At 40.1% G+C, this 24,459-nt stretch overlaps 1 protein-coding gene across 15 annotated transcripts in view; it reads right to left on the bottom strand.

Moving 5' to 3' along the window:
- Nucleotides 1-23,057, bottom strand: part of afdna (afadin, adherens junction formation factor a) — a 140,121-nt gene extending 117,064 nt beyond the window's left edge. For all 15 annotated transcript variants that reach the window (XM_036582060.1, XM_036582058.1, XM_036582063.1 and 12 more), the window contains exon 1: nucleotides 22,789-23,057. In XM_036582060.1, coding sequence (XP_036437953.1) covers nucleotides 22,789-22,890 — 102 coding nt within the window. In that variant the 5' untranslated portion in view covers nucleotides 22,891-23,057. The remainder of the gene's footprint in view (nucleotides 1-22,788) is intronic.
- Between the last annotated feature and the right edge of the window lie 1,402 nt (nucleotides 23,058-24,459).

Below are 24,459 nucleotides of genomic sequence, written 5' to 3' on the forward strand. Positions count from 1 at the left end.
AATGAGTCCCCACTCACCCCACTCAAAACTTCCTGCAGGAGATGAGCAAGAGCTCAGCACAAAATAAACAAAGAGTGACAAAGAGAGAGAGAAAGGAAAGATATTCGTCAGATAGACATGTCTAGAAGGGACTGCTTTCTCAGTGTGCTTTTGCTGAGGCGCAGCATTTCTGTGGCTGACATCACACGCTTTACCGTGGCTTCTGCTGAATGAGACATTGCCTAGCAGTACAAACAGCAGGGTTACTCAAGGACAAGTCTCATAGGTAGATGCACCATTCACCATGTATTAACACCAGTCTGAGCTACCACCATTACTGGACACAAGGGCTGCAAGATTAATCATATTTTTGAGAGTCAATGTGAGTTTTCTTAAGGAACACACCGTTAAGGGCTGCAACGCCAAAACTGATTAAATTACATTACAAGTGACCACTACAAGAATATAGAATGTACCTTTAGAGTGAGTGACTTAACCACTCTGCTACCAAACCAATAACAAAGTAGGTATGGGCGATATGACAATGTTTTATCATTATCATGATAAATTATGTCACAGTAGGCTTTTCTGAGCATATTCAATAATTCATTCATTTCTGTTTCTTCTTTACTACTTAGTCTTAGCCTTTCTTGTGTTATTTGTTACGTAAAATGACCTAGGGATTGTGAAAGGTGCCATATAACTGTAACATTATTATTAGTAATAGTAGTAGTAGTAGTGTTATTATTATTATTGTTGTGTATCTCATAAGTATTTAAAGAACACTGACTAACTGCATATTTTCATTACAAAGTGAGCATAATTAGGCCTGTTTAAATGGATTTAGAGCAGTATAGGCCAGGGCAACAGGGCAACGTAATCGGATATTGTTGATGATGGATAAGTAACTTGATGGTGACGTGTAAAAGGCGATAACTGTTGTTTTGGTAAAATAACAGATTTTGAAAGGACTAATTTGTCATTAAACAGCTTGCAAAATATGTTGGGAAAATGGGGTTCACATTTAAGAAGTATGAAGCTGAAATGACTGAAAGTTAGCATAGAGAAGCTAAGTTAACTCTAACCTGATGAGAAAGTTCCTCTGATCCTCGTCTACAGCTGATGTGCAGTATTTTCCGTACAGATTAAGTTTATCGTTGGTTAGTAGAATTATGAAAAATGTCTTGTTTTTAATGTGGAAAGCACATGCACCTGGCTTTGGAAATGACTTTTGGAAACCTGCAGTCTGAAGTTTCCTCAGTAGGGAGCGCTATTAGCACATAAGTCACCACGAATCTGCAGCACTTTTGAAATGTCGCACTACAAGTTCTATTTTGTCTGTTCAAACTTGATTTGAACTATATTTTTGTCATACCACCCACCTGTTTAGCAAAGCACACACTCAATCAAATCTGGACCTTCCTGGATTTTGTATTCACCAGTAGTAGATTTAACTCTTGATATATTTGATCTCATGCTTAGCGGTCATTACAAAATCCAGGACTGGATACTGGATTCAAGGCCTCTCTACTAGCCTGTTAAAATACTTTAAAACATGATGACTATTCTCACTCCCAGTGTTGTGTGTAAAATATGTGAAGCAGTAATGCTTACTGTTACAACAAATCTGCATCACAATAAGGAGCTTAGACATTTTATTGTGCTGGCCTATATAGAAAAAAACAACACCCAATAACACTGCATTTTTTGTCCACATAGTGCAGCCCTACTGGACACTCCAGGCAAACATCAGTGTAGACTGATCATTTTAAATGGCCTTGCTAAACACTGAAAAATAACTGTAGAGCAGTTAGGACTGCATAGATAAATTATTCAGTCTACTAAAGTGTCACAAAAACTAAGAACTATAAGCGCATCATAGTCTTCAGAGTAGCATAGACCTTCCATAAGTCACAACCTTGTTGAACTTTTATCTATGGGAGATTAGCATGACATTCAATGACTCCTCAGAGTGGTCTGCTATCATAACTTGCTATCAGGCATTGAGACAAGCTGTGACATACAAGAGCCAGACTCCCTCTAAGCCTAGCCAGCAAGAACAAAAAAGTGACATGAGTTCTGCAGCCTAATAGAGTACATATCAAACAGTCACACTCCAGGGCCTTTTGAAGCAGGCTTTTCAACAAGATTGGATATACAGATCTCCAGGCCAAACACACATGCTTTTTGTTATTTTGAAAACACACACACCACCAAGTGTTGCTTTATGTTTGGGGACAGACACAGATGACAACCATTTATGCCCACGGCAGCTGGTGTGGTCTGCACATGGAAAACCAAAGTGGTAGTTTTCAAAAGACCCAACTGACGCAAGCAAGTCAAGCAGTGAGATTCCTCACGGTCTTGTTTGAGGACAGAGCATCCTCCTTAACCTCCAACATCTTGACACATGTCTGAAAAAAGGGCAGTTAGCCCATTAGCAGCGAGCCCATTACCAACAAGTGGCTTGAAATGGTTTTAGGTCACAATTATGTTAAACAAGGAGGCAACCTATTCCATGTTTATTTAAAAATAAATAAAGAAATAAAAATTCACAGCTGTGCTGGACCATAGCTTCCAAAGAGGTTTTGCTAAAAGCACAAAAGGGAACAATCGCCTGCCAGAACACTCAGCTGGGGCTGGACAGGTTAAAGCTGCAAAGCTAAAGTGTCAGTATCAAACCTCAACCAAACGCTGCTAGATTAGGCTAGCCAAAATCTAAATTCTTATACAGAGAGCTAGAGAATACAATCTTTGTTTGCTTTGGGTAAAAAAATAAAAAAAGGAAAAAATACACAGCATATTTCAGAGATGAACACACCTGCCTAAGCTGCAAATCAGGAATTTGCAAGCTCTCAAACACATATGAGCCTAGGCAATAATTTACTGTCCTTGAGTTTTAGCTTCCACAGACATGGCATTAATAGCTATAAAGCCGAAACGCTGCCTTTGGTCCCGCAGTTTTGAACTTTAAACTTCAAACACACAAAGAGGACGCCGATCTCCACGCTGTACATCACACAGACAAAGACTGCATTTTATAGTCTCTTAAAGCTTGAACGAATTCATTCAATACTACCAAATCCTCACCACCTGTAGAAGACAGCAGCCTAACCCTACCAAACAGAGTGTCTTGCCGGCAATCCATTTGGAGAATTTGGCAATGGCCTCTCATTTAAAATCTGCCCCAGTGCCTGCATGTCCACGCTGGCCAGAGTAAAAGCGAGAACGCAAGATCATTCAGAGTGATGTCAAGATTTGGGGATGGGGGGAAAGGGGGGGGGGCGTACTGCTTTTAATTAAAGTAGACATAATAATAAAATGTGACTAATGAGTCACTTCTGTGCACAATGATAACCGAATTATTACGGTATTGGCAGATACAGTGGTGTGAAAAAGTGGCTGCCCCCTTCCTGATTTCTTATTCTTTTGCATGTTTGTCATATTTGAATGTTTCACATCACCAAACAAATTTGAATATTAGACAAAGATAACACAAGTAAACACAAAATGCAGTTTATAAATGAAGGTCTTTATTATTAAGGGAAAAAGAAATCCAAACCTACAGGGCCCCGTGTGAAAAAGTGATTGTGCCCCCATTAAAACATAAATAACTGTGGTTTATCACATCTTTGGAAAGCTGAGTTCAATTTCCCTAGCCACACCCAGGCCTGATTACTGCCACACCTGTTCTCAATCAAGAAATCACTTAAATAGGACCTGCCTGACAAAGTGAAGTAGACCAAAAGATCCTCAAAAGCTAGACATCATGCTGTGATTCAAAGAAATTCAGGAACAAATGAGAAACAAAGTAATTGAGATCTATCAGTCTGAAAAAGGTTATAAAGCCATTTCTAAAGCTTTGGGACTCCAGCGAACCACAATGAGAGGCATTATCCACAAATGGCGAAAACATGTGGTGAACCTTCCCAGGAGGGGCCGGCTGACCAAAATTACCCCAAGTGCGCAGCGACGACTCATCCAAGAGGTCACAAAAGACCCCACAACAACATCCAAAGCCTCACTTGCCTCAGTTAAGGTCAGTGTTCATGACTCCACCATAAGAAAGAGACTGGGCAAAAATGGCCTGCATGGCCATTTTTGCATGGAGTTCCAAGACAAAAACCACTGCTGAGCAAAAAGAACATAAAGGCTCGTCTCAGTTTTGCCAGAAAACATCTTGATGATCCCCAAGACTTTTGGGAGAATACTCTGTGGACTGATGAGACAAAAGTTGAACTTTTTGGAAGGTGTTTGTCCCATTACATCTGGCGTAGAAGTAATACAGCATTTCAGAAAAGGAACATCATACAAACAGTAAAATATGGTGGTGGTAGTATGATGGTCTGGGGCTGTTTTGCTGCTTCAGGACCTGGAAGACTTGCTGTGGTAAATGGAACCATGAATTCTGCTGTCTACCAAAAAATCCTGAAGGAGAATGTCCGGCCATCTGTTCGTGACCTCAAGCTGAAACGCACTTGGGTTCTGCAGCAGGACAATGATCCAAAACACACCACAAGTCCACCTTTGAATGGCTTAAGAAAAACAAAATTAAGACTTTGGAGTGGCCTAGTCAAAGTCCTGACCTGAATCCGATTGAGATGCTGTGGCATGACCTTAAAAAGGCGGTTCATGCTCGGAAACCCTCCAATGTGGCTGAATTACAACAATTCTGCAAAGATGAGAGGCCAAAATTCTTCCACAGTGCTGTAAAAGACTCAATGCCAGTTATCGCAAACGCTTGATTGCAGTTGTTGCTGCTAAGGGTGGCCCAACCAGTTATTAGGTTTAGGGGGCAATCACTTTTTCACACAGGGCCCTGTAGGTTTAGATTTCTTTTTCCCTTAATAATACAGACCTTCATTTATAAACTGCATTTTGTGTTATCTTTGTCTAATATTTTAATTTGTTTGGTGATCTGAAACATTTAAGTGTGACAAACATGCAAAAGATTAAGAAATCAGGAAGGGGGCAAACACTTTTTAACACCACTGTATTTATTATTATTATTATTATTATTATTAATAATAATAATAATAATAGGCATCGGATAGATGTTTAGATTTGACCAATATTTCAAAATTACATTTAATTATGTATTTATTGCACTCCGTAACAGCACAATATTTAGGTGACACTGGGCTATTATGCTTAAATATCTACATTTTCTTCAATTTTACTGTATATGTAACCCTATATAAATAAATGTTATGTTTTTTTAGTTATGCTAAGCCAGGAAGATTTTATAAAGGTTTAAGTATCAGCATCAGATATGAACTAAAAAAAATGTTTACTAACATTCAACTTTGTTAGATCACATTCTTTACAAACAAATGCAACAACTGCACTGAGAAGTAGCCTTATTAACAGAGAAGAGCAGATTAAACTGCAGTAAAGGCCATGTTTTTGTGTTGGCCTTAAAAGGTTAAAATGGCTTAACAATGATGCACGTCAAATATAAATGTGTAGTGGTGGATTTAACCTCTTATCCACCAACTGTTGGGGTAGATCTTCAAATAAGTTTATGCTTTCACAAGAACAACTCAGTATAGGCGGGACTTATTATCACTCACTTAGATTGACTGATTAGCATGAAAAGCACTGGTTCATTATTTACTGGAGTGGAGCAGCATTCTTTTGTTTTTTTTCTTTTGAAGGTCCTTTGTGTTTGATGACAACCGATCTGATTAACTGCAGTTCCGCATCAGAATTGGTAATGGATTCCAGATGTATGTCGTCATCTCCCACAGACTAGTGTCATTCATTCGCAGAGTATTATTAAAGGCTTTTTAAGGCATGACTGCACAGTGGGAGTATCACAGGGAAGGGAGAGGGTCTTCTTTCTGTGTAAATATTTGCAGAGGGTGATCTATGAGTGACTGCACAGGCAAAGAGGGGAAAATGATGTCAAAGTATTCCCAAGTAAGCACGGTAACATTTCTTTTTCTACTTTAGAAAAGACAGAAAACACAACAACGCCCAACTTACCTATAAATAAACCATTACTCACAGTGCTGTTATGATTAACAAAACATTTTTAAGATACTACTCTGTACTCTCACTCGCTGCTTACACATTTATCGATACCAAGTAGAGACGTGGCTGACATGCCAAAACCTGCTACTGAATCCTGCCCAGCAGCTACACTGCCATTCTTTATTTAGCGCTGATAGACTAAACAGCTTTCTTAATTCATACAGCTCAGGTAGCCAGAGCTGGAAGTAAATCATTTGTCACCTCATGCTCATATGCTCACAAATCAACCACAGTAAACATTTAACTGAGGCGACACAGAGGGGCTTGGTAAATTGGAGGTTCAAGGTTAGGTGATGCCGTTACGCTGATAGCATTGTAACCAGGGCCTCCAGAGGTGCTACACTGTGTCCTTAGGAAGAGTAATTGACTCTGGACCTCAAATCTCCACACAAGGCCAAGTGGCCCTCTGGATCAGTAAATTGCACGAAGTGTCAGGTCCAGCAGTTAAACAGGAGCTGGTGTTAAACGGTCTTAAGCATCTTTTCCAGCCACACAGAAACATTAAGTCACCGAGGCTTGGCTGTTTAATGGTGGTACTGCAAGTAGTGTGATTGATTTGTTCTTCTGGAAATAATTATTTTAATCAAAACTGTACCATGATAAGTACAACACTGTATCACAGGCTTAGGTGCAGCCAGGGGGAAACGTTCAGAGATATTCGTTGGTATCAATAAAGTTGACAAAAGTCAAATATTATATCAAATATTTCCACCGGCAATTTTTTTGTTTACATTTTCAAAGTGATGTCCAACATAGAGTGAGCTAACGGCTTAACCCAAAGGGCGGAAATTCACTTATGTCCTACCTATGCAAGCAGATAGCGAAAGAAAAAGAACAGACAACATACACAAGTCTGACTTAGCTTTCACAGTAGCACAACTTTCCTTTGACAACCAGGAAAGAAAACATGCTGGTGTCAACTCTGCAGCAGCAGAATGGTCAGTAAACATTAGCTTTTCCTTCATGCCAGCGTTCTAACAAACAGAACTGTGGATGTGCAGTTCTCATTGTAAAAGATACGTCAGAATGAGCTTTACTCTTACATCAGTAAAGCTCATCATGTTACATTACTCATGTCACTATCAGTTTCTGCTCATTGGCATCAGCAGCTACTTAAAAAAAAAAAAACTGAACATTCAGCAGCTTGTCCTGTCACAGTGTCACATATATTAGCTAGCTAACTACATTCAAGTATGCAAACATAGTTTTAATGTGCAAAAATTCCATTCACTCCTCTTGGACACCTATTCAGACTGAGCTTGTCTAGTGAACACTTAGTATGTCACACTATATATGTTTAATACGTTCACCTACAAATTTATTTTATCACTTAATTTAGCTATTGCTTATTACTTACTGTAGTTACAGGTTATTTGATAGGAGAATAATATAGAAAGCTTATGCTGCATGGTAGCTGGTGGCTGCCTAGATGTATGTCACATGGTACAAGTGTATAAACAATTATGTGGTTTACCACCAAAGGCTGCACTTTAGGACAGCATATGAACAATTATAGTACAGGAGACCATAAAATACATATTCTGAATGCCCGACTCCCCCACCTTCCAAATAACTACAGAGAACTCTCTGCCAAGCAAAGTTGCAGTTTGTCTCAATGGAGCACAGCAAGAAAGGCGAGCCTAACACAGGCCCCCAATTGTTCTTGATAAGACATCATTCAGCCTGCTCTAATAGCCTGAACAGTGACAGCGGGCTCAGACAAATGCGCTTTTGAGCGCACTGTATAAATGAGCTGGGCCTAGTACACAAAAGAAGCTTTCTAAAACAAGCCAGCATACCATGTTAGTGAAAAACTTCCTTTGCTGAAAGTCAATTTATGAAGCACAACATTCCTATCTGCAACCAAGAAACTGATGGGATGTTCACATATTTTCTGATATATTACCTCAGTTTCAATGCCAGACTGGGTAGTATCTAAAACATGATGCATAACCAATGTCCAGCCAAAGCTCATAAAGTGCATTTTGCACATAATGAATAAATAAAACCAGCACTGGTTAATCTGCTTATACAACCCATTTCTTTTTGGTTTTGGACTTAATAATAAAACTGAACTACTTTTTGCAAATTCTTGCATCTATTTTTTTTTTATTTCTACAGTGTTTTTCTTGCATTTGTCTACTTATTACAAATAGTATCAGCTTATTTGATTTTAAAATGTGGTATATACCCAATTATAGCCTTCTGTTTGTTTTTTTTTAAATGAGAACTGTTTGGTACTGTTTTGACAATTAAAAAAAAATAAATCATAGACATAGACACAAGTCTATGCAATTATCCACATGCAGCTTTATTAAGAGCTTACGGACAACCAATTGGGTTGACTCGATGCGCAGAAGATGACATACACCCACACATGTGCATGCACACACTGCTGAATTATGCAACAACATAGTCTCCCCTCCATCAGCTATGGGGTGACTTTGGTGTAGGGGGGAAAAAGTGCTGACTAAAGTCATCCAATTATCGATGACCAATTCACAGCACTGAGACACAGCAATATTTCACAGCACACAGATCTAGTCTATTCCTTCGCACCATAGTGGCCATGGTAACAGAGAGAGCTAAACCAGGAAACTCTGCCAAAGGCTGAAATTCCATCCTCATCCTCAACATCTCTAGACCCACATAGCAGGAAAGAGTGGCCCAAATCTGATTCTCACCAAATCTTTGTTTTTTTTTTTGTTAGGCTGTTCACAATATATTTTAAATGTGACCTATATGTGACATTAGTCTCAACACATCAAGCTCCTAAACCGCCTGAAAGAACAATTATTTAATTATAATGTCTGTATGTTGACTGATCTAAAGCAAATATCATTTAAAAGTAGAAGTGGTTCTTTATTTCTATCGCTGATGTGCACTGCTATGTTTACTTGACATCATACACCGAGCTCAGACTTGAGAACATCATCCTGACTTTCCAAGAAGGAATTCCCTGCTGATGGGGAATTTTTTCAATTTTTCCTAGTTGGAGGTGAGAAACTGCGAGTTACAAGTCAAAAGCAGCTTAAGTATCAACAGCCAGGAAGCAAGACAGCAAGTCAGCAAATTTGCCTTGCACAATTAACTAAAAATAAATAAATAAATGAATAAAACAACAATCAAATTGTTAACACAATTATTTCTATAGCAATTCATCAGTAGCTAAAATTACATGACTGTAACTGATCTATAAACAGATACATTCATGGTACAGTGTGTAGGGAAAAACTTTTTTTTTTGGATTTGTTCATTCAGCCACAAAACAAATGAGGCAAAAATAGACAGAAGACAAGGATTAGGACCCCAAATAAAGAAGTCCATTTTCATTTACTTCACAGGCAATACATTTAAGCCTTCTTCAGTCTTAATGAATGGTGAGATTTCTGGCTTGATCACCCAACAACGTAAAAGTACTGCACAATTTGTGAGCGCTGCCAAAAGCGAGCGGTCCAACGCCTTGCTTGCACACAGGAGCCAGACTGCTCGTCACATATGGAAGCTATTTTTTTTTTGTTTAGCGCAGGGTTTCCCCCAGGCTTGTGCCAAGCCCAAAGCCACCCACCAGAGCCAGACAGCACGCAGGAGCCCCTCACAGCTCAGACAGACTGAGAGCAAACCACATCCTACTGCCTATGTTACCCATCCACCACGGTCTGTACACACAAAGCCACTAGGCCAACCACAGTCCTGTTCCCACCTGTGCAACAGCTCGGACTCCTAACACCAACGACAGCCATTATGCTCTGCGACAAACAGGCTGGGCTTAAGAGCCGGTGGTTGCGTATAAGGAACGGACAGTAGTCAACTACTGAGTACTCGTTAACTACAGTAGTCAACTACTGAATACTCATTACATAAGCCTTCAGCCAACTAGCAAAATACTTAAAATTGTGTTGCCTATAATCAAATTTTGATACCACCAAAACAGACCCACAGGAAACAAAGTGGCAGACAATGGCTTGTGACCACCTGGGAAATGCTGTCAGATTTAGGCAAAACTCTTTGGTTTTAAATGCCCATCCCTAGTTTTGACCACCGCCAGAGCAGTGGGGGGGGCAGAAATAGGAAAGGAAAACCATCTGCGCAGGGTGGAGTAGGCTTTCACGCTGAAGACATTCTCTGGGGCTGGATTCACACTTTAGTTCAACAAACATCTGAGGGGCGGTGTTGTACTTGGAAGCTCTCCCCTGCAGAGGTCATCTCTCAGACATGCATTTTCTCCTTCTTACAATATTATTGCTCTCAGCTGGTGATGTCCCCCATCACCAGCCGTGGTGGAGGGAGGGAGGTCACAAACGGAAAGCTTCCAAAAGCCTGCAGGCCAGCACAAAGCTCACAGCACTGCCAGGTAGAGCCTGCTAGTTTTGCAGTTTATGAAAACTGGACACAGTTCTGGAGACATCACATTTGTCACAAATATACACAATAAAAAATAGGTTTTCGGCTTTTGGCTACCTAAGGTACGACCTAAGTTAACAGGAAATGGAAAAACAACCTCCAGCATGGCTTTCACAGGTGAGGAACGGGGTTGAACACTGAACACATAAGTATTGAAAAAAAGAGCAGTAGAAGGGAAGGGCAGGGGAGTGAAATGAGAAACAGCACATGTTCTGAATTTGGTCGCTGAGGGTGAGGCTCCCCTCCAGCATAGCTTTGTTCCAAGCAATGAATTCCACAATTATACAAGAATGCAAACAAGCATGTGAGATTTTTATGGTAGTATATTGGGGACTTGATTATGATTTTATAACTACATTCTAACAGAGAAAATACATATTTTCAAATTTCAAAAAACAAAAATAAATAGTCCAAGACCAAAAGTCAAACACTCGTTACTAATATAACTGAACATTTCCAGACATCCTCAGCAAATGTACATGAAATCTAACACGAAAATTAAATGTATTTTTGTGTTTTTAAACTACTGACTTTTTGAAAACCTGGACCAGAAGATCAGAAAGCTAATTAATCAATGATTGCATCTACACAAATCAAGTGAATAACGGTTTAGAGGTTTAAAAATGCAATGGAGGACTGAATTACTATCCATAATAAGTGGAATAATCCCCACAATATTTTCCATGAATTAACAAAGAACAGTTTTTCCATTTTTTTTTTTTAAGAACATCTCAGTACAAGATTTTCGCCCGTACATTTCTAGACCTGTAGGTTTCCCCAACACCTGTACAAACCCTGCACACATGACACATGACTCAGACTTTTGTCACTATTGTGTCTTCCAATGGTGAATACAGCATATACACACACATATACATATGTATGTGTGCATGCTATAATTTAAATGAAAATTACAATAATGAAGCTTAATGATGTTTGTTTAAAGTCTAACCTAAGAAGACCTTAGACCCTAGATCATCAGATCTCATCAGGTGCTGTGATTTTTTTTCTGTAGGGCATGCAGAGCCATGTCCACTCTCCAGCTGCATGGGTTCTTCCTCTGAGAGCACTGGGCCTTTTCCGGTGTGGCAAGAGATTCATTCTGCTGTTATCTTAAGGCCTGCTTTCTGTCTACCAGCCCCTCATCCTGCACCCCCAGTGCACGCTCACAATGAACAAGCTTATCTCTCCTGTCCAGCACAAACGGGGGCTGCCGGTGGGGTCATTCCGCTCCACCCCCCCTGTGGAGCAGATCGTGCCCTTTTCCCCTCCCCCAATCTACTGCCAAAAAGACTATAGCACGGACATCCTCTCTGAGCCACTGTATGTGTTGGCAAAGGATTGACTATGCTATCCAGAAAAAAATTAAAGTGTTGCTATGACGTGTGTGAATTTAATGCTGATTAAGGACCACCTAGTACATTTGTCATAAATGGAGATAAAAGGTTTTGCTCTGATAGCAGTCTCAAAAAGTATTTGGACGATTTAAACATTGGTAAACTAATGAGGTTATTCAGGTTGCTTCATAAAATGTCTTACAGAATGATACTTATTTCAGAGAAAAACTGTTCAAGCACAACATCAAATTGATGTTGCATTGAGAAAGCCTGGAGAAGCGCACACACACACGCGTGTGTGTGTGTGTGTATATTTTTTTTATTATTATTATTGATTTATTTATTTATTTGCTTAAAAAAAACATCTGCAGGTTTGCATCAAGAATGTCTTTGTACATTGAAATGGTCAAACTCTCAGAATGGCACAAAAAGGTCAACTTGACCGTTAACAAAGCATCAAAGCATTTCACAACTGGAATGACATTTACAATGACCAATGAAGCATGGCCCACATGAAAGCAGTTCACTAATCACATACTACAATCAAAGCACTATCAGCATTTGAGCTGTCATTCCACTGTACCATAAGGCATTCACTAGAGTTGTTGATGTAGAAGTGTCACTAATATGCAGCATTCTTGAGCCCAGGAAAATAAATAGCTCTTATAATAAAGAATTACAAGTGTCTCCATCTCCACTGGGGTGACAAAGACAAAGCCAGCAAACACTGATGGATGAAATCAGTACTCACACAGAGAAACACACTGAGCTAACACAAAGCCAGTGAATGTACGCAAAGGTACAAGTGAGGTCACTGAAACCTAACGAGCTGGACCTCACCGCACATAAACACTCTCCAACGCTGCTGGATGAGTTAGATGTGGGGAGCATTTACCAACAAAGAAAAGAGGCCACTGTGTGAGTGTCTCTTGCACATGGAGTTCCAACCCCCAGACTTTCCAGCCTGCTTTGTCTCCCTAATCGTGAGAAAGTCATTGGCTTTACTCCTCTCCACCTACTTAGCTGCTACATTTAGCAACATCTGCTTTGAGATTTGAGTCCTGTGAGTACAGGGCTAAATAAGGACCTGAGAAGAGTTGGTGCCCACCTGACACTGGGGGTCTGGACTACATGGAGATAAAGGGAGTAACCCAGGCGACACAAGAGAAGGTTTCCTGCATAATAAAGAGGGATACAAATTTAAAGAGTCTCCAAGCCAATATGTTTGGCAAGTTTCAGGGGCATGTGATATATTGGCGGCTGATGTATTATTCGCAGATAAATTTAGCTGTTGTTGTTGACCAGACACTGAAATTACTGGAACCAATGAATTACCATACTGTTTTTAGCTTATGCACAGCCTTTAGGCTAGACTCCTAACACTCGCCTACCATTGTAGGTATGAAAGCAAAGTTCTATCACAAACATATCTGTATTGGCAGATATTTGCTTTGAAAAAAAAGAATAAGCATTTAACAGATGTAGATATTTCACTGATATTTCAAACCAATGTCCGCTGATGTATTTATTGTACAGTGAAAGAGCAAAATGTTTAGGTGACACTGGGCTACTGTGCTAAAATATCTACTTTTTACTACATAATACCCATCTACAAATAAATGTTACATTTGCTAATCCAGTAAATCAGTTACACGTACATGAGACATTAGATATCAGCACTGGCCTACAATTGTAAAATGTCCTTAAATAATGTGAAATATTTACATGCGTGTAATGTTACATGCAATAAATTCAACAATCGTCATGTGTGACTTAGTCAAATAAAAACAATACATTATCCATCTTTAACCCTTTTATTCACACAATACACTTTACATATTACAATGTGAATGGTTTAAAAGGCAAAAATAAATATAAATCAGTCATTACCACTGGTAAAGGCCACAAAAGCAAGTGAACATGGAAGGATTTAGTTCCCAAACTAATTATAAACCACTTTATAATTGAGCTTTACAAATTCGAGAAATATCAGTGCTATATTATGAAGAATACCACCTTTACTAAATAAATAATAATAAAAAACCCATTACACACACATTACAGCTGTTATTACTTTCAAAAACTTGCTATATCCAAAACTGCTACAAATGGATACAGAGAATTTTGGAATGAAAACTTTCACTTGTTTATTGTATTGACTCTGAAGTTTTTTCTGAGGCTTTTAACATTGCAATCAACACTGAGTAATAAACAAAGACCTAACCAAGCAGGGCACTTCAGAGCACTTACGCTGAGGAGGCATTCCACACCCGCCTACTGAACAAGAGTGCCTCAGCGAATCACAGAAAGAGGCCCGAAATAAAAACAAAAAAAGCAAAGATTCATTCCAAAATATGAGACACCACAAACACTTGGCAGGCTGAGGACATTCACACATACGGAACAAGCCTTTCACAGAAGCCGAAGCATAAGGCCTGGATGAGAAGGGGTCACGTTCTCCTGCACCAACAATATGACCAGTGTGCCCCACACACCACTTGTAGAAAACACAACAGCAGCTGGGGGGGAGGGTATTGATTTTGATGAGCAGGGATAAAAAAAGAGTACACAGAATCAACAGCTCTGAAAGCCGCCTGATCCTGTGAGGTCACCTGGCGCTTGCGCACTGAGCAGTGCGGGCGGGGTGGCTGGCGCTCTGTGAGGCCCACAGGCTGACTGACCATCAGTGCCTCCCAGGAGATTAATGAAGGCTGACAGGCCAAGGCCAGGAAGAGACACAGGCCTCCCCCTTAACACAGCATCTATCCAGTCCCATAGCTTCTAAACTTTTAAAATGGGGTTCTATATATTGCTATAAAGAGGTTGTAACAACAGGAGAGCCATTTTTTGGGGGCTCTACATAACTATTTTTAAAAGGTTGTATGCAGCCCCAAAGAAATGTACACAACATGTTTTTCAATGATGAATGAACTGTAGCATAATTAGAATGGCATTCATAAAAATAAACATTTTTTCACTGCAAACAACCATTTAAATGGCCTATGTCCTAAATGTCTGATTGACTTTATATACCCAAAACAGCTGTAATTCATTTTAACATGACCATTTCTAACCTCTCCTTATTCCTTAGATTTAAACAGGCTGTTTATGCTACTGTACCTCTAAGATCGGTGCATGTAAATGAGCTCTGTTCTGATTGGAGGCCCTGTATTGTGCCTTATTCAAAAGGCAGCTGAAACAGTAATAAAACTCCAGTACGAATGAGTGGAGCTAAACTGCTATAAGCTAAAAGGGCTGATGTCTGTAAATTGGTTTTCATGACATCACAAAAACAGAGAATTTAAAACGGGCTGTTTTTAAAGTTTAGTGTAGTGTGGATTTATGGACTGGACAGTGACCCGTACATTTTTCAAACTTTAATAGCGTTTACATAGTACGCTAAACTCTTCTATTCACACAACCACCACGGTGGTCAAAGGAAGCAGAAAAATAAAAATCAGGGAAAAAATTTAGGTTTTTTTTGGATAGTAATAATATTTAATGACTGTCTTTACTAAAGAACCCACTGAAGAACCCCCTTTTTAAGGGTCTACTCTCCATCATGTGTGCCTAGGCAGTAGCTCCAGCAAAGAAATAAAAGGATCAAAGCTGACTGGGAGGAAGCAGACAACACGGGCGCTTTCATCTGAGAACTAGCCGGCAAGCTCAATGACCATCTCCTATAGCAAAGCCATTTCCTCTCTCTTGCCCTCAGGTAGTTACCATTAGCTAGTTCTCATGTCAGTTACTGATGCTGCCTCATCACATCAACAGGAAAGGCTCAGAGTAATGCAACACTGGCAGTTGCACTTGACCGGTCCTTTGAAATTCAGTCATAAAGTCCTGCACTGCATGTGGATGTAACTGTGAAGCTGATTCATACCGTGCTTTAGGTCTGACCCTGCGAGGCTGAATGACCTATGAAGCAACATGTAATAAAGACAGGGTAGTCATAGTCTGAACATCTGCCAAAACTAGTAACCTTCATATCACATGCATGTAAAAACTGTCCTTATGAAACACGCATGCCTTGGTGACAAACTGACCTCATTATGAACTTGCCTGTTGCTCTGTGAAGCAGAGAGAATTTCAAGCCAGTAACTTTGAGACAAAAACACAGAGCTCAAACCAAAAAAGCCAAGACATGTGTGCTGCAGAGTGAGCAGAATGCAGGTGTGCAGGGGAAAACAGAATCAAGAATGTGACGGGGAGGAGAACCCAACCCGTAATACTGTTTCAGCAGGTCATCCTTCAACATCCTTCCTAAGCCTGCAGCTCTACAGTAACAGTGGCCTGCCACGAGACTCTCTTGTAACATTCCACTCAGCTCACAATGTGATTCAATATTTTGAACAAAACCTGAACAAAGAAAAATGATAAACAATGAAGATTTATATATATGCGACCATTTTTAACTTCTCTTTATTCATCCAATTAAAGAGGCTGTTTGTTTTTGAGCCTTTAAAATGGTCTATTTCACAGAAAACATAATCTCACTTTTTTTAAAGTTTAAGTTTGATGTAAACATTTTAAAGTTTCACAACGTGCCACCCACTCCCCAGTCCATATATGACTATTTAACTGCAAAACCGCCTAGTTGGAATTCATTGTTTTTGTGATGCAATGAAAACCAAATGTATTAGCATGTAATCGGCCTATTCAGTACCCAGCGGTTTGGCCCCGCCCATTCATATTTAAGTTATAAGGAGTGTTTGAGTCCAGCAGCTTTAAGGAGGCACAATACAGGGCAGCCAATCAGAATAGAGGTTATATACATCAGTCTTAAAGCACAGTAACAAAAAACAAAGAGAGAGGCCATGTAAAAGTGAATTGCGACCGGTTCTGGTGTGCAAAATTACATAAGCTTTATAACTTGACTTCAGAGGATAAAAGAGAAAATGCATCAAAAATGTAGGATGTGGGCCTTTTGAGACTGATTCACAATCTACATTGTCACATTTTTGCACTGCTGTGTATTGTTTCATGATGTACTGCTACAGCCCTGCTTCCTTAGAGCCTTGTGAAGTGATCAGTGGCACTAAAATGGTAGTACAAAGCACAGTTAGAGAAGGCTAATCCCAGCCCATTCCCAGCTCCCCGCAGATTAGAACTGTGGATTACGCTCTCAGTTTACTACCATTTGGTGTTGTGGATAACCTCGTCTATTTTATGTCACATACAATTACGGTGCAGAAGACGAAGAAATGCTTCAGGATAGAGGAAGTGTGCGTGCACACGGGACACATTTAGAAGCAGGAAAACCATCACCATGGAGATAGTTTGCCTGGGAGTGGTAAGATGGTGACAGTTCATATTAGGCTTTAGAAAGACTTCTGTAGAAAGACCTGCTCAAGTACAAGCCACTACCTTCTGAAGCCATTCTCAGTGTGGACGCTGCACGTATTGGCTAAAAAGGGTGTCAAACAGTATTTAAAAAAGAGTACTGAAAAATAAACAGTACTGAGATTTAAAACCGTATCGGCAATACACCCCTTAGTCTCTTCCAGCTGTCTCATTTCTCAAAAGTAAGCATTTCAGTGCAGCCTATCTTTTTTTGTATTGTTTATAGTTCATTGTTTATAAGATTGCCATTCTGGATTAGCTACTTTGCAATGTTTTAAAATAAAATTTACATTTATCCAGACCAATCTGCATAGCACAGAAATATATCATAATATTTTAACACAAATATTCAATAGCCCACCAAATTTTGACCTCAAAATAAAAAAAAATCTAAATCACATCAAACCAGAAAATATGTGTATTACTGCACTCTTACTGGCCAAGATATGAATCTCTCCTGAGCTTTTGGGAAAAGCTGCAACATACTATCTCAGAAAAGCAGTGCAGTCGCATGCTCCCTACTAACATCAAGGCAGGATCTGATGTTCCCTGGTGCTAGAGAGCTCAGTTCATGTAAGGTGATCATAGCAGCATCTGCGCACACAATCTTTCTTAAAGTGAAGGGATGAACAGCTACAGGCTTGCAAATAACCTGCATTTCCATATTAGAGAGGACAAATGTATAATTTAATCCATTAGCCCTCTACTGGAAAGAGCTCTTTGAAATCAAAGCTTAAGGATTAACAACGAATGCAGCCGCACTAGGTATTATAAAATCAATGTACTAAAATGGAATTCCTCATTAAAAGATGTGAGAAACTGAAACTGATTATAAAAGAACTAATTAATAATCACTTCACCAAAAAACTGCTTTACTCTTTTCCAGGTGTATCCCATATGTTAATCCCTATACACAGCAAAAAAAACACAAACAACATGCCTACAGTATCCATAATTGTTAAACACACAAATACACCTTATTTGCAGCTAGCAATATGGTTTAAGATAATATAAGATTACCCACTGCATCTCCATGACCCACAGTTGATCAAAGCACCCAATCCACTTGTCCAACTCGTTGGGTGTTTGCAGAGAGTGCACAGACAAATGTACTAACCATTTAAATTCCATTAAGAAGCACGACCAGAAGACTACTTAAAACAATCATAATAAAAGGTAGAGTTAGATATGGCATCAAGCCGATGCCCAGTATCGTTACTGGGCTAATACAAGCAGAAAATGCTGGATCAAATCACAGATTCTGAAACAAATCTAACTCTATTACAGGATTCACTGCAGCACAACATAAAGTATAACAGTGATGAGACTATATGAAAACAGCAGTCACATATAGGTTAAACATAAACATAAGAACAACAAAGAGCTAGCTCTTCATCAAAGCGCATTTATGGGACTTAATATGACAATTGTGTGCAAGCGCTTTACTTTTAGATGCCCGTCTAAAATAAGGTGCTTCAATTAGAACAGCTCGATAAGGAGCTTAGTAGTTTCTGAAGAAAAGAAATACTGTATCAGTAAGGTGAAAAAGTGGTATTATGGCATCTGTGGCCATTACTAGTGATGGGAATTTTGGGCTGACGCCGATATCTAGTATTTTTCATGTACATATCTGCAGATGTCAATATGTAAATGTATTTTTAGCATACAGAAATTGGGATTAAATCCAGCTTGGTCAGCCGTGCAGAGAAATATAGCGTTTATTGCTAAACAGTTGCTATACAGTAAAACAAATAAAATGCAGATATTTTAGAACAGTAGTCCAGCGTCACCTAAACATTTTGTTCTTCCAGAGTTCAATACATCATCAAACATCAGTTTGAAATCTCATTCAAATCCAAATATCTGTCCGATGTAATTTTTATCCAGCAATTATCACCCAATGCTATGATTTCAATATTACTGTGCATCTCCAGTCCTAATTATGAATTTCCCCATTAAACTGACCATCTTTTCTCCATTAGCATACAGGCTACAGATGTATCATGCAAAAGTATTTTCCTTCCAATCTCTCACTTCTGCAACAGACAGCCTCTCCCAAACAACACACAATCCGGTGTTTCCCAGGTGACCATTTCCACAATCTCATTTCCTTCAGCCACAGAATGGATACATACCAGCAGCCAAAGCGGATGTAGCTAAACTTTAGCGAGTATCCAGCACAGAGTGCAGAACAATTGGGCTGCTGCACTCCAAACTGGGTGGGGACGGCCTGCAGCTGACGTTTGTTTTCAGACAAAACGTCTAACAATCAAGGATTTAAAAATATGGAAAACATGTTCATGTCTTGGCTCTCAAAAGCACTGCTCTCCAGACTGCTGTTTAGTTAATGGCAATCAATGCAGAAGTGGAGAGTAAAGTGGGCGTCTAAATCACGCACGGGCTGGTGTTTTCCCAAGATACAAACCCGAGTCAGCAGTTCGAACCAACTGTCACAACTCAAACCAAAAGCTGACCGCCAACTAATTTCACTGATCTTAAAATGCACATCGCAGCTTAATCAAACTCAAGAAACAAATGATCTGTGTATGTGCAAAACAGACACATAAACCAGCTCCAACTAGAATAAAGCAGCAGTTAAAGCAGCCTAACTTTAATTATCTGCAATATAGAGCAATATGTGCTCTGAATGTTAATTACATATAAGAGTTTTGGTGATATCCATTTAAAAGAACCCTGCCCAGAAATAGGTCAGTACAACTGCATCTGTGCATTCAGATAGAGCTTGTTTCAACAAATGTACTCTCAGTAAATCAGTTCAGCTCATTAGTCAGTGCAATCATATCACCTAAGCAACTTCAGCTGTTGATAAACCATATAATCTTCTTTTGTTATAACAATTCCTTGTATCAGAAACTTTAAGCTGTGCTCGGCCTGTATTTCTCTTAGATCTAAAGCAGCCTACAGCTAAATCCACAAAATAATGAGTCTCCGTAGACTGCTTGCCTCAAAAGAGCAAACGATAGTCACGTCTCTATACCCAGAGTGCTTGCTCCAGCCTCTTCCAAAGCCTGGTAGTGCTCAGTCCAGGGGTCCTCAGTGTCTAAACCTCAGGCTTATGACTTTCTTTTAATGAACAGCACTATTAAGCTAAACACTGCTAAATAAGCTGCTTTCACTATATATGTAGGTAAATGATGAATAACCCAGATAACATTCTACAAATAACAAGTAAAATTCACTGCTGCTTAACACAACAGCTTTGGTTAGATGTGTGTTGATGACTTACACCGCAAGAGATATGGATTTTCCAGCTTCTACAAGAAAATGGGAAAAGCACAGAGGATGAGGATATTTGTGAGGTCTAGCCACTGACCAACACTTTCCAAATAAATCTGCTTTTTACTGCACATATTGCCGAGTAGCACTTCGGCTTACAATTGTTTTCACACCGTACTATACCATCAAGACATTTTGGGGAGTCTAAGAGTAAATTTCTTGTTCAGTCTAAGTGAAGACCACTGTTCCCGTACGATGCTGGCAAAGCTAATGATTATGTCAGACGCAGCTGTGGAGTGAAAACATGGTTGTGACATCATCCACTTGAGAAAAACTTCTGCTGAGCTCCGGAATTCAAGGAATTGAAGAGCGAACTCTGCTGTGGAGGTTTCAGGCCGTGCCAGGCACTTGCTCACTATCTCTATGCTGATGTCTTTTCTTTAACTAGGGGCCTAAACTTGCCATCATACATAATATTATCTAGTTTGATCCTCTCCTCTGCTGCAATAACAGCCTCTACTCTTCTGGGAAGGCATTCCACTAGATGTTGAAATATTGCTGTGAATGATTTGATTGAAGAGCATTAGTGAGGTCAGGTACTGATGCTTGATGATTAGTTCTGCATCACAAATGCAACCTGAACGCATCCCAAAGGTATTGGTGGTGATCTATCACGCCAGAGAACGCAGATCCACCGCTCCACAGCCCCATGCTGGGGTGTTTATACCCTTCCAGCCAACGCTTGGGTTCGGGCATGGTGACATGAGGCTCATGTGGAGAAGCTTTGGCGTATCCTGTTCTACTGGCAATGCTTTTCAGTGATTATACAAGCTGTGTCAACAGCAGGTGCACCTTAAAGCAGCACTGATTCGAGGAGAGGTGTAGATACTTTTGAACATATGGTGTGTTTTGCACTGAAGCTACAGGTGTCTCCATCCTACACCCTCCTACATTCAAAGTGTGCATGAAAAACAGCTAAGCCTGCTATGGGGTCAACACTGTCCTCCTCTGCAGCTGCAGGTGTCAGGCACTAGAAACATGCGCCATAGAGTAGAAACACTGAAATGGATGCACATCAGGCCTGCATTACAAGCAGAAAAAGGCGTCATTTTAGAGAAAGGTCAAACAAACTAATCTGACAATCGCTTGAAGCAGACATTTCTGCCCTCAGCTCTATGAATTTTTCACTCGGCTAAGTTTTCTAGCCGGCCAGGCAGCGACAACACTGTTTTATTATTTTAGCCGTTAAACAGATTTATTCCAATGAGGCAGACTTTACAGGGTAAAGACCAGACACAAATATTACGTCATTCAATCAAAATATGAAAAAAATATCAAGTCCAAACAGAACATTGTTGTTTTTATCACCGTTTAGCTAGCTAAGCCCCTGCGAGGTTCATCCACAGCTGAGTGAAGGCTAAGAGGGCTAGCCAGCTAACGTTAAGCTACTGTTATTAGCCGGTTACCGCAAACACGGACACCCTCTTACAGACGTGGCTACAACATGAACCTCATTACGGTTACAAAACACTCTCCAGAGCAGTCCTGCGAAAATACTGCCGACCATTTTCGTCAAAAGCTCTGCACACCCAGCTTATTCATGATGACTGAGATTAGATTTATACAGCGAGTTAGCTGCTTAGCACTTCACCCTGAACTGCATTTAGTTCGCCAGCCCATGCAGGCAATTGACAAAAAGACAACATTACAAATGAGCCTCTCTTAAAACTTTATCATAAAAAGTAACCTACAACCTAACGTTAGCCGTTCAAATGTTTGCTATGCTAACAACGGGATTTGCCCGCTAACGTTAACGTTACCGGCGCCCGTCTTTTCTCTCGACACCATTTCATTGATTACTGATATAATAAAAAAACCTTCATTTTATGACTCCTCTGCCTCAGATTCACCCAAGAGTGTCTAAATGTTGGTCAAAATATGAATAGCATGTAGAAATATGCCTCTGTAAGCCTTTCTCGGACGTTAGAATGGTGTTCATTAACTGTTAGCTGCATGGTAACGGTTGGTATCCACAGCTATCGGTGATTACTAATATAATTAAAACCTTAAGTTATTGTATTCCTGATCCACGACTGTGTTATTTGTCGAATGAAAATGTAATTAGGTTTAAAACCTTGCCCCTTTTTCATGCCTCGTACGTTTTAATGTTAACGTTGCATTCATTATACCAATCATACGAGGCTGAAGTTGGCTTCTTATTCGAATTCCCCGTTCCACCTTAACTGGTCCACCATTTAAGGTGGAACGGGAAATTCGAATAAGAAGCGAGCTTCAGCCTTGTATTTCCTACTATGTAGTCGTCGGTGTACTGATTATTTGTTACTTTTTGTGTTTGAAATGATGTTTCTTAGCTGCATGGTAACGGTAACTGATTTTTTCCCCTCAGTTTCTCCCCGAAAGCTCGGTTTGTAAACCCGGCCTGCGAGCTCACCTCGGTCGGCTGGCTGATCTCGAACAGGTCGAGCCGGTTGGCGTTCCAGTGGTTGATGATGTCGGCCAGTTTGCGCCGCTCCTCCTCTCGGCTCCCCGACATCGTCGATCGAGAGAAACAAAAATCCCTTTTTGGTCCGCTGTCGAACAAAAAAACAGCCTTTTCTTATCCCACAACTTTAAAACCGTAGCTGGCGGGCTGAGTGATCGGTGTGTCTCGGTTGACGCAGCTCTCCACCTCCTCCTCTCTCGCTCCGCCGGTAGTGAAGCGCTGAGACTCGGCTCGTGAACGAATCGGCTCTTTAGAACTGGTTCGTCTCAACGAATCAGTCGAACCGATTCACAAGTTCAAACGAACTTGTGAGCTCATCTTTTTTTCTGAGGCGTCCACATAAAATGTGCATCCGTGTTATAAGGCTAATAAAATATGAAAATAATGTATCAGTATTTATCCTCATAAAACTATAACCATATTAAGTTGTACGAGATATCAACATATTAGAACAAACATATTGAGTTTACCTACTTTATTCCCTCTGCAGACTGTAGCTGGCTTTCTTTTTTGTGTATTTGTGCTTTGTGCATTCCGAGCCCGAGTGCAGTGCAAAACGTCAGTCGCGCAAAAGTCATTGTGTATGAAATGAATACGAATCGGAAGAGTAATGACAGCGGAAAGAAAATGAATCTTTGAATCGGACTTCTGAATCATTAAACCGGACAGGTCGAAAGAATCGGTTCGATACAATGATTCGTACCTCCCATCGCTGGCTGTAGCTGAGGTGCGCGAGCAAGATTATTCTTTGGGCACGCGCGCGTGTTTGTGAAGTACATTAGCTAAATTAACGATCTAAAATTCCCAACTAAGTTGATATAATTTCTTAACCGAGAGCTTTGCACTACGAAAAGATATTATAGATTATTATAGACATTGATAAATAACTGCAGGCTGTCCACTTATGGAGCCCAAATCTGATTAATTTTACACATTTAATTAAAAAAGATACGTAGCATTTGAATTGTTAATGTATTTTTTGGACGTTTATTTTAGATTATAAACCCTTTTCCTCATACGCCACGCCCTCTGATAAACGCTTTGTTAGCCTGCTTGGCCACGCCCAACCCATTACCATAGCAACCAATATGGCTACGGTAGAAAATGAATATGAGCTGTGTCAGAAACTAAGCCCTATTCACTATATAGTGCACAACTTTGGGGTTCCGCCATTTTGTGGTGGTGTCCGAAAACATAAGGTGCATTCCGGTCGCCTTTGTAGTTCCATGCAAAGTGTACTGCACAGGGTGTTCAGACATAGTAAGGGTGATTCCAAACCGTAGGGAGTGAAGAACGCTTTATCACTTCCTGTGCTGTCTCTTAAGTCAGTGGCTTAGAAGCCAGCATTGTCAGTGCTGGAGTTTTTGCTATTTGTTTCTAACCACTAACCACATTAGTGCAGACTCAGAGGATTATGGGATATGTAAAGCGGTGAAGGATACATCTACGCTGCCTTCAGTGGAGCAGGCAGCATTTTATACAAACATTTGATTCAGACATGACTGGGTGCCTTGATGCCTCAGAATACTGTATGAACAGGCAGCGTTTATTATGTTTTACACACAGCCCTAGTGCACTCGAACAATCCCACAATGCAACACAAAAAGTAGCGTACAACCA

This window comes from Colossoma macropomum, unplaced genomic scaffold (assembly GCF_904425465.1).
Source record: "Colossoma macropomum unplaced genomic scaffold, Colossoma_macropomum, whole genome shotgun sequence".
Classification (NCBI taxonomy): Eukaryota; Metazoa; Chordata; class Actinopteri; order Characiformes; family Serrasalmidae; genus Colossoma; species Colossoma macropomum.